The following is an 11555-nucleotide window of genomic DNA, read 5'->3' on the forward strand; positions in this document are numbered from 1 at the left end:
GAACACTCATGCATAACAGAAATAAAAATGCCACCACCAGGATATTTCACATGAGTTCTACGGCTGATATATCGGTGTAGCCACTATAGGTGAGCGAATTCACCAGGAATACGGACAGTGTCTCTTCCGGAGCCGGACGGGACATTCTTCAACTTTCTCAGACTTAGTAATGTTCGCTTTCCACCAAGATATACAGCGTGTCGTGTCCACTATGCGAAACAAACTTCTTACCTGAAAACACGCTCAGTGATAAAATATGAATCCTGGAAGTTCGTTATGACGTGATTCTCAGGCACTATTTGAACGGAATTTTAATCCATCTGTCTTTGACACCACAGAATTGTAATGTTCCACTGGAAAGGTCAACATCTACTTTGCTATCACCTGAAATGTTCTAGAGTCACACTTTCACATTCAAAGAAAAAGAAAAAAAGTTGATTCGGTGGTGTTTTACATGAGATTGTTTTCGAATGCTATTCGTTGTCTTTCTTCTCAGTCTGCATCTAAAAAGATTTTCGCCTACGGTTATGCATATGTTACTATATCTCATCTTTCAGTGAATTCAATTTAGTTTTAATCATTTCAGTTAAACAACACCAAGGCATCATCATTAACGTTATATTCAGTTCTGAGAGGGACAATAGTTGAGCAACTGTGGAGATAGAAATCCCAGTGTACTTGTTCGTACTAAATTGCGCAAATCGAATGTCCCACTCTTGGGGAGCAGGGTTGACGCAGTGGTGATAGCAGTCGCCTTACACCAATGTGGCCATATGTAGGTTGAGTTTGTTGGTGCTCTATTCTGCTCCGGAGAGGTTCATCCCCGGGTAATCCGGTTTTCCTCTCTTCCTAACCCTTTTGGCTAAAGAACCTTGTAACCCTGACTCTAACTTCAAATACAGACATTTCTTCTTTCATTATACGCTGTTTTCCCCATACCATAATGCAATACGTTTTGGGGGTTTTTTTCAAGTTATTTACTTTTGGAACTGTATCATGCTTAATGCAAATAACGCCCAAAGTGAACCGTATTATGGGATTACTGAAAATAGCGAATAGTGTATATTCTGTCGTTATTCAGTGCTACGCGGACAACCTACCCTCGATTTCATTTTATTTATGCAGTTGTGCTTGAGTTAAAAAAAAAAACTCGTACGTTAAAGACGAGATAGGACGCTCTGCACTTGATTATTGTGGAAAAGACAGTTAAAAACCCCACCGCAAAGTTATCTTTGACGTCACTTGTTGTTATTAATGTGCCAACCAGAGCTTCATTGGTTGCTAAAACAAAGGAACAATGGATTCTTTTGTTTCAATGGTTGGCACATTTGAATAACAAAAAAAATGTTTATAAACAGATATCTTCACTATATCATTTTTAGCTCAAGATTCGCAAACGAACCCCTCGACTGGAAATCGCCAACGAAGAAGACAAACTTGAAACGTCAGTAACCATTGGTTTAAGACCACGAAGAAATCGGAAGCTTAGTTTGGTAGAGGAACTGGCGCAGAATTACGAGTTTGACAACTATGGTGTTGATGGAGATCAAACTACCGAAGCGGAAGTCGACATGATGGTTATTCCGAAGGGTCGAACTAATAGCTTTACGAAAAACAATGTCCGAAATCACGCTGACATTCCAGAATCCGGTACCGATGTATTGTTGGGTTTATCCGAAATGAAAGGCGAGGTTCGGCGAGAAATCGAAGTCATGAACATGAAAATGACTCAGCTAGAGCAACAAATATCGACAATTCTGTCAATATTGAATAGCCCACGGGGATGCGATTCTCCCAGCAGAAGTGTCGATAAGGGCCGAATGTCCGCTACATCGTACCTTAATGATACAACTCCTCCCGAAGAAGCCCTGGAACGTGGAAAATATGAAGAAGAACCACTACCAGATTGGCTAGCACCGACTGCGTCTCAAGACTCAGAGGAAACTTCGTCGCCGACGCAGAAAGACAACTCGGCTAAGGCAGCTAATTTGTTGAACGAAGGTGTAAATCAAGGAAATGAAGGTAGAGATCCACGGCTGATTCAAACACTTAATCTCTTCAAAATGGGTAAAAAGAAGTAAAATCGTTTAACACAATCAGGCTAATCAATAGATTAGATCCCACTAAAAAGGGAACTTGCCATCAGATGCGTAGTAACCTGCGATCAGGCGTACTTTTCTTTAGAAAGGGCGCGCAAAGGAAACCTTTTCGCCTCCTCTCCAAAGAAAAGTACGTCTGATCGCAGAAGAGATGCGTAGCGGAACACTGATGGCAAAAGTAAGTAAACATCGCATTGCATCAAGCAGTTCGGTGGATTAGAAATGTCACGGAAACCTGATACAGAAGAGATTACATTCACATGTTTGTAAGTAGTCAGTTCTGCAAGAGCGATGGCTTAAGTTGGCTCATGCGCATACGCACTACATTGACGATGTCAGTTACCATAACAACTAAAAACACTGTTGCTGTTTTAGGGAGTTTCGAAAACGCCGACCGTCGGCCACGGCAACGAAACGCGGCGTTATTTCAAAATATAAGTTTCTGAAGTTTCCGCTGACTGTCTTAAGAATTTCGCGATCACTCCATCTTGTTTACGTCGTAGTATCCTATGGCTGGATTGGTACAGCAACGGTTTTAAAGTAAAGATAACAAATAAAGGTTCATTGTTGCATTCTCACTTAAAATTGCTTATTTCATGTTGTTGATAACATCCTTGATTAAGAGATTGTCCTCAAAATTTTATATTTGCCTTCGAAGCTTCGCCTCTGGGCCAAATATAATCAGCCACGGACATTAGGTACCTCTATATCGGAGGACGAGGACTAGTAGGAATTTTCCGTTCTGAGCATGCGCATATGGTTTGGAGCCGACATTTTTCCAAGTGCGCGTGCTCAAAACGTAAAATTCGAACTCGTAGTCGCCCTCGTCTTCCGATTTAAAGATCACTATTATCAGCCGACATACATACCAGCCACCCGAACTGCCGGAAGGGGTTTTTTACTGGGTTGCTAGTATGGCAAACCAGTCAGAAAATGGGTGGAATTTAGTGGTTTTTTTCTCTTTTTTCTTTCCCGTGTCGGGAAAAGTCTTTCCTATCCTCCCCTGCTAAGTAGTGTCTTTGTACGTAGAGTGTTTTGGGCGTATGTTTGGTCGGTTTCTGGGGGTAGTAGAAATGCGTAGATTTTATCCGGTGGACACAGTAGAATATTTAATTAACCTGCAAAGGCGTCAAAAGTAATTGTAACGCAAATGGCGTTTTAGTAGATATTTAAACAAAATATACCCTTATGGAGCTCAATAATGGAACGTCAATTGGATAAACAAGACAGGCGATGAAAAATAAATATCTGGAATCTTCAAAGCGACGAGTAATGGTCTTCGACAACAATTACATCTTTCGCCGTCGGATATCACAAAGTGAGCTTTGTTTCTAATGTTATTTGGCAAACTGTGGTGCTTTGTAGAACACTGAAACCAAAAGGCAAATTCTCTGGCAACGTTTTCGAGTTGGATACCAGAAATGGAATCGAACACCTTGAGTAGTCTGTGTTGACAATTCTCTTGCTATTTATAATAAAATTTATTTGTACTCAACACTGCACAGCATTCAGTTAAAAAACAATTTGAAATTTGACTAATTATTGTTTATTATACCGTGGTTGAAGTCAGGCATGATATAAAACGAAATTGCAGCGTTTACAATGATTAAACAGTTTTTAAAAAGTAAAACGTTTCGATCACTTCAAAAGGTACACACGTGGAAACTCAACGTGCTCTTTGATTGAGTTCTCTTCCTTATTAGAATACCACGCTTCCAAAAACAACCGCTGGTTCCATTGGGGACAGATGTGAAGAATTGCAACGCAATCGTTGCAATTGATCTTGTAAACACTGCCCCTTGTGTCCTCTTTCTTTTGTTGGTCTTTCGGTCTTTTTTCAACTGGCCCACCATTCCCAAAAAACTGGCCACAGCTTTGATTTTGAAAAAGTGTCAATTCTTCACATCTGCCCCCAATGGAACCAGCGGTTGTTTTTGGAAGCGTGGTATTCTAATAAGGAAGAGAACTCAATCAACGAGCACGTTGAGTTTCCACGTGTGTAACTCAATCTCAAGAATTTTTAGAACATTTTTTGGCACACGCGTTATAGACCTCTTTCATAATGGCGGCCAAATAAAATATTCTTTTGTTTTAATGCTAATAAGCCCTTCTAGCCTCGCTAGGACGAGCAAATTTCAAAAGAATTCTTGTTTCAAAATGAGGGAAGTACGTCTAATTAACATAAATACAAAAGAATGTAAATGTGGCCACCACTTATGAAAGTGGTCTATGCATATTTGTCACCTACTTGCAGGCCTATTTTACCATAGTTAGTCATATTTGCATTCTTAACTGATGAAGGTCAACCAAGTTTTACTTTTTAAAAACTGTTAAATCATTGTCAACGCTGCAATTTCGTTTTAATTCTTGTTAGTCAAGAATTATTTGAAAGAAAGCTTGTTGTCCATTTTTTGCTTCATTATTGAAAGAAATGGTTCTTTAGTAAAGGGATTGATCAACATTGTTCCAGATAAGAGTTCGGTCTCGAGTCAATAACCCAACAAAGAAGGCTTCCCGACCCGACAGATGAAATGTAAATATTCAGTTAAATAGGCCACTTCGGAAAATACCACAATAAAAACTCTTTGTTTCTACCCCCAAATTTTGCATAAGCATTGTTTCCGGTTTCTCTTGGGACTTACAATGGACCGAAGACAAAAAGAAAAACAATGCTTATGAAAAATTCTGGGGGGACAAACAAAGAGTGTAGCCCACTTCAGAAAATACCATAATATTCCTTGTTCCCCCCCCCCCCCCACATTTTGCATAAGCATTGTTTCCAGTTTCTCTTGGGACTTACAATAGACCCATGAGAAAACAAAAAAAAAATGCTTATACAAAATTTGGGGGGACAAGCAAAAAGTATTATGATATTATCCCAAGTGGCCCATTATGGTGTTTTTTTTTAAGTGGCCTTTATTTCAACAAAATTAAAAAACGAAAGACGTAAGTTTCTTGGCAAAAAGTATGATTTTAACGTAAGCGACGAACGATTAACATTCTTCATTCATTGTAAACAAGAACCTTGACACAAGGTGATCACGTGCACCTTTGTGGTTGCCTAGCAAGTGATTAATTTCTTCCCTCTGACAGAACATCGTACCCTACCCCAGGAATTCTAGTGTTTTTACGATCCATTGTCATTAATCTTTCGCTGAGAATTCGAAATTCAGAGCTTCTTAAAAAAACTCTTATTTTTTCTTTATCTGTCTTTTGGCTTGCCTTTTACTGTTGCCATGCAGCATGAAAATTTTGCGTGACTTTAATTTCAGTTGCGGAATTGGCGATTTTTTGAGGTTTGCAGGAACAAATTTTGACTGAAGTTTCCGCTGGGAACTAATTTTTGCAGTTTTCTTTTCAGGCAGCAAGACTATTTTCAACTTCTATTACTTTTTGGTAAGAAAAACCCCTTTATCATCGAGAAAGGGTGGAAAAATGTGGCATCCTGGAGGCCTTAGAAAATGGTGTCCCTTCGGATGACCCGTTCGAGCAAGTGACCTTTTGATTGACTGCTTTTAGTTCGTTTCTTGTGCCTCAGAGACTGGAAAAGTATTGACTTAACCTTTTACCGTTTCGTTTAGTTTGTAGCAAGCTCTAATTGCTTTTTCTCGATGGAAACATCAAAATAAACGATATTTCTGACCACAATGTATGTGGATTAAAAGCCATTTTTACTTAATATATTAACGGGAGTAAATTTTCACGGTTTTTAATTGGCTGGTGTTTTTTTTCTGCTGGAAATTATTTTTGAGGATCAATTACTATCCGCACAGTCGGTAAAAATTAAACTCCGCGAAGTAAAATGTGCTACACCTTAACTCCCGGCTTTTGCGATATCATTTGGTGCAAATGTAAACCAAAAAAAAATTGACCTGTCATCAGATTAGACGGAAAAGAGAAATTATGAAGTTTAAACAACATGTTCAGTCCTTCCTAAGTGTGTGGCCTGAACGTTTCTTAGTGCAACTCTAGATATGCATGACATACAGGAAGTTTTTATGCACACTATTTCACTTAAAGGGGCTGCGTCACGTTATTTTAGGGTGTTTCGGGAAAATCTTGAGTTAATTTTAATTTTTTTAAAATTAACTTTGCCAGTCAAGCTGGCAGAGCGCCACAACAGCTTGCGCCAATTACTGTGGCCCCTTTTTTACCCTCCCAACCATGATACACAACAAAAGACAGACCACAACACCGGGAACTACTTGCCCTACTCTTAGCGACAAGTGTGTGGCTTCTTTTACGTCCCACAGGATTATTAACATCGAAGGGTTGTGAGACGGGACCTCCGGCTTATCGTCCTTATCCGAGAAGACTTGAAAGTGTAACCATTTGCAGATGTAGTTACAAAGGCAGCACTTTTTCCTCAGTTATTTAAAGACCCAGAGTGTTGGTCCGGCCGGAATTGAACTCGCGACCTCCCGCGTGACAACCCGATGCTCAACCAACTGAGCCACCGGTGAGCGGTAAAACTCGGAAATGGTAATATGGTAATGTGGAATTCCTTTACCGATAAAATTATCGTTACATCACAAAACGAAATGATTCTGAGAAAAAACGGCCTCTATCCAGGCGTTTTGTCATAATTTTGAAAAACGTCGGGCCGACGTATTTCAAGATTACCCGGCAAATGTTATCCGTGTCAGTTTTGTACATTTATGTCCATCCATGCTTCTCTTTCCTTTTGCAGTATTTCTTTTATGTTGTTCAACAGTTTTAAGTGGTTATTGCAATGTTTCATTCTCCTTTATGGGCATTTTGGGAAAAAAAAAAGGAAAGCAAAGCAACTTATAAGTGTCTTGCCGTTCTGCTCTGGGGCACTAATTGGGACATTATAAACTGAAATTAACAATTAACGCAAATCAAGTCAAATGTTCAGGAGAGGGGAAAACCAGAGTACCCGGAGAAAAACCTCTCGGTGCAGAGTAGAGAACCAAACCAGGGAATCGAACCCGAACCACATTGGTAGAAGGCGAGTGCTCTCATCACTGCGCCATCCCTGCACCCCAGATCAAGGAATTATATTATTTTGAGTAACATAGCCTCTTTGAAGAAGAAACGAGTGAGTTTCACTAAAGAGCATGTTTTGTTAGAATGGTGTTCAATTGAGTGTCGAAAGTAATTAGATAATTACTTTGGTTTATGATTACTTCTCTCAGTAATTGGTTCAAAGTTCTCGCGCCATTTTTTCAACCAATCAGAAGTGAAACCAAAACCAATCGTGGCTCACGCGTGCACATTTTCCCGTGCTTTTTGTCGGCTACGTGTAATTACTTCGAGTTTTCATTGGTTTGCCGGATTGTCTCAGTCCTTTTGATTGGCCAAAGTAATTACTTTGGCTTTGGTTTTACGACACTCAATTGAAACTCGCTCTATCTTTGAATTGAATTTATTACCAAAGCTAAAAAAAGTAAAAGACCTCAAAACAGGACAGGACATTAAAAAATAATCAACGTGAGAACATGTGAGATAAAGGGCCACTGCTGGCACGACATCTGGGTGACCCCTGAAATGGTCTAAATGACCCCCCTCTTGAAAAAAATTAACTGGAAAGCTGCAGTTCAATACCACCCAACTCATTGCCGTCTATTTTTGTGTAACACGTACCACAGGCAGTTTAAGCTCATAGAGCGTCTAGTTTACTAACTAATCACCTCCAAGCAACTCACGCGGAACTTGCGCCCAAAAATATTTTTATCGTTGCAGGAATAAATGAGTTAAAATCGCCTTTTTGTGATATATTACTACCGCCCTGTTTCCAATTCGGCTTTTCTATCTAAAGTTATTGAAAAAGCTGCCGTCTTTCAACTCATGATGAGTACTTGTCCAAGAATGACTTGCAGGAACCGTTCCAGTCTGCCTACAAGTGTCTAGGAGGCAGTGTGGCCCAGTGGTTAGGGCGCTTGCCTTGAGATCCGGAGATCCTGGGTTCACGACCCGCTCTGACCACTCGTTGAATTTGGTCCTGGTAGTCCCTGGTTCAACTTCCCAGCTGCACTTGTAAATAGCCAACTGGTTTGCCGGCCAGTTGGGATTCTTAGCAGTTGTTGTTGTTTTTTTGTTCTGTCGTTTCGTTGTGTTTCATTGGCCCTGAAAAGCCCCTATGGGGAGCGGTCAATTAAGTATGTATTGTATGTATTGTATTGTCTACACATCACAGAGACCGCGCTCCTCAAAGTCCAGAATGATATACTTACAGCTCTGGATAAGCGAAACGTCGTAGTTCTACTTCTACTTGATTTTTCGTCCGCTTTTGACACTGTTGAACATACTGCCTTATACTCCTTAGACTTAAATCTCGTTATGGAATTACTAACAGAGCTCTATCATGATTTGAATCCTATCTAAGACATCTATCTCAAGCTGTAATGATTAACAACGCTGTATCGTCTCCACGCAATCTAAACTTTGGTGTCCCACAGTTTCTCTTGAAACTTAATGATGATAAATCTGATTCAGAGCTACCTTAAATTTTCGAAAATTTAAGGTAGCTCTGAATTGGCTCCCAAGAATTTTTTTAAACTTTGCTGATAGTTCTATCTCAAGATGCTAATTACTATTCTACAATAAAAAATGGGGGTCACCGTGTTCATTTTTAAGATATAAGCAAGTAAAGACGAAATATAGGGTGTTTTTGGAGAGCTTTCATGTTGTCATGGTAACCTATTACGTCAAAATAGTGAGCGCATTTTGTTAAGTAATAATTGGTGTTTGATATGGTACCATAACATTTCTTTTACGTGATACAGTTTTGTAGTGACAATCCTTCTAATTAAAAGGTCCTTAAAAGAAGTGAAACTGGTTCCAGCCACCTTAAGTGAAACAAGGAAGCGCAAATCCCGGTACCCGATTGTTATTTGTTACCCGTGACCTGTTACCCGTTACCTGTTACCTGTTACCCGTGACCTGTTACCCGTTACCTGTTACCTGTTACCCGTCGAAAAGACCTGCCGAACAAATATATCGCTGACCCAAAAGCATTAGGGTTTGAAATATCTGAACGCAGTCTGAGATTTGTTGTCATTTGCATGAGAACGTTACGAACTCAGACCGGTAAGAGAGTTTCTCGTCTAGGTCCAGCAACTGAGACAAAGACAGACCGATCTGAGTTCATTGTCAGGCGGGTCTCGTGTATCTTAGTTCGTGACGATACCCCCAAAGGCAAGAAACTTCCGGTGGGTGGCCGACCTAATATGGGATGTGAGCGCGTCCGGTATTCGTCGATATTCCTCGCGATCGTCAAATGCAAAAGGAACTGATACCTAGAACGCGGCCAAACGACATATTTCTTATCAAATAAATACGGAATGGCAGACTTAGACAACTTATCAGATGAAAGAACGGTAAAATTATTTGCTTTAATTTCTCAGTAACATGCATTCGAGTTTAGTGATCCCAAAGGACTTTCGGGCGCGCTCGAGTTGAAGAGCAAGAGGTGTTGTTAATTTTTCCTTTTACGTGTTTTTTAAATACTTTCCCTCAGGATGTACCTGAAATACGAAGAGAAAAAGGAAGGAAGCGAAAGTCTACAAAAGTTGGAAAACAGGTAATGCTGATGTGAGATTAGTGACTGCGCCTCAGTCGCGGTTGCCCTGTGTTTATAGGTCGCCCACCAGCCGCCCTTGCAGTTAAAAACGCGGTAACTTTAAGGTCAGAATTGAATTAAGCAGACACAGTAAAACTTGTTCATGCAAAGAGAAGCTGAAAGCAGCGAATTATTTTTGGGATGTGTAGGATGTTCTTCAAGCAAAGAACAGAGGTCTTCTTCTAAAGATTCTGATATTCAGCTAACTTTCCCAAATTGTCTAAACGATTCTTTTTCTTCTGTTAAAAACTGGGAGTAATCCAAATTTTATTTATTTGTTTTTCTAGCCCAGGAAGGCGAGGAGAGACCTTGCTATGGTGAGAAATTAGTCTTATTGGATACTTTCATAAATTATTTAAACTTAAACTGAAGCGCAGCAACAAAGCGTGTCTTTTAGTAAATAATGGTCGTGTAGAAAGAACAAAAAGCTAGTATTTGCTACATATACAATTATAAGGTCACTACTCATTAGGTACCAGGTGTGAGGATTGTTCCACAAAACCTACATCATTCAATTGTAGAATGAAGCAGGCTGCCTGCTGGAAGAACCAACTACCTGTGGGGATATCAAGGAGGAATTGTAAAGAGGGATAGGGTCATGAGGATTGAAGTGCACTCAGTCAGATTATACTGATGAAAAACACTACAATAGCAACATTGCTAGGAGTTTCAATAAAATACCAAATGTATCAACAAGGGGCTCAAGGGCCTCTTTCTCAAGGGGTCTCTAGGGAAATGCCACTTTAAAATAATGCTGCCAAATGCCACATTTTAAAAGCAAAATTAATGATCACATTTGGACAACTTCATGTTTACATTGTGAAAGTCGGTCTCAAAGGATCTTTCTTCTTTTTACTTCACTCAAGGGAAAAAAGTCACCAACCTCTCTCACTGAATTCACCGGCACTTTTTGTCGGCTGTTGTACCTATTGAAACCACTAATTTCCACACTGTGTATTTACCAGAAGTCAGCTGTTCTTTCATTAATGACAAAAGAATGTTAAAGAATGCAAGGATAGGTGACTAAGGTTGAATGACAGACAGAAATAAGAAGTGAGATAGTTAGCACAATCATACTTGTTCTGTTAATCAGTTAAATCTTTGTGCTGTTACCTTATACTGGCAGCTTAAGGAGGCTCAAAAGGGTTTTCAGCTGAGCATGAGTGCGTAAGCCACACATGCAATTTTAAAGCTGCTCTTGTCAGCTCATGATTCAAAATGGGTATCTGGAAATAAACAAATACCGCTGATTTCGCGCAACCTTTCTTCTAATTCTCATATAGATGAACTATAAACATACATCTCCATTTCATGTAAAGTAGGAGAATTTTACACAAACAGTTTAATGGTCACTTAGGCCTGTAACACCACTCTCATGCGGATTCTGATGATCTTGTCACCCCCTCATTTTTCCTGATTTTGCACCTTCAATTGTTTATACCTGATCTGCTTCCTGACAGTAATTTTTTTTTCATTTATTGCATGTTAGCTTATATTAATTTAAAACGTTTGTCTTGGAAATTTAAAAAAATTCTGTCGGTGAAAAAAAAGTAGCGACATATTAAAAACAAAGGTTTTTCTGAAAAACTGACCTACAGATTTAGTTGAATTTTAACTATTTTAAAACTTACCGTATTTGTAACATTATCTGGTGATGCTGTATGGGAAAATTTTACCGCCCCATTTTTTCCAAAAAGACAATATAATTGTGTTGATTTTAAGGCGCAAAGAAATACCTTATATCTTTGCCATGGTAAAAGTATTGTGAAGGAAAATGTGATGTGAGAAATCTATGATGGGTAGTTCATACCCTGGCCAAATTTCGTCTTGATATGATTACCTTAAACATATGACCCAATAGACAGAATAAG

General features: G+C 39.4%; 2 protein-coding genes across 12 annotated transcripts in view; both read left to right on the plus strand.

The window, feature by feature from the left end:
• LOC138027167 (potassium voltage-gated channel subfamily H member 5-like) overlaps positions 1-2684 on the plus strand; it is a 58654-nt gene extending 55970 nt beyond the window's left edge. For all 10 annotated transcript variants that reach the window (XM_068874696.1, XM_068874697.1, XM_068874688.1 and 7 more), the window contains one exon: positions 1383-2684. In XM_068874696.1, coding sequence (XP_068730797.1) covers positions 1383-2081 — 699 coding nt within the window. In that variant the 3' untranslated portion in view covers positions 2082-2684. The remainder of the gene's footprint in view (positions 1-1382) is intronic.
• Positions 2685-9127: 6443 nt separating this feature from the next.
• Positions 9128-11555, plus strand: part of LOC138026812 (uncharacterized) — a 4438-nt gene continuing 2010 nt past the window's right edge. The window contains exons 1-3 of one of the 2 annotated variants that reach the window (XM_068874270.1): positions 9128-9442; positions 9583-9645; positions 9972-10001. In XM_068874270.1, the coding sequence (XP_068730371.1) occupies positions 9407-9442; positions 9583-9645; positions 9972-10001 (129 nt within the window). In that variant the 5' untranslated portion in view covers positions 9128-9406. Of the gene's footprint in view, positions 9443-9582; positions 9646-9763; positions 9859-9971; positions 10002-11555 lie in introns of those variants that run through there. The other variant, XM_068874271.1, reaches the window with a different exon arrangement.

Source organism: Montipora capricornis, chromosome 12, assembly GCF_036669925.1.
Source record: "Montipora capricornis isolate CH-2021 chromosome 12, ASM3666992v2, whole genome shotgun sequence".
Classification (NCBI taxonomy): Eukaryota; Metazoa; Cnidaria; class Anthozoa; order Scleractinia; family Acroporidae; genus Montipora; species Montipora capricornis.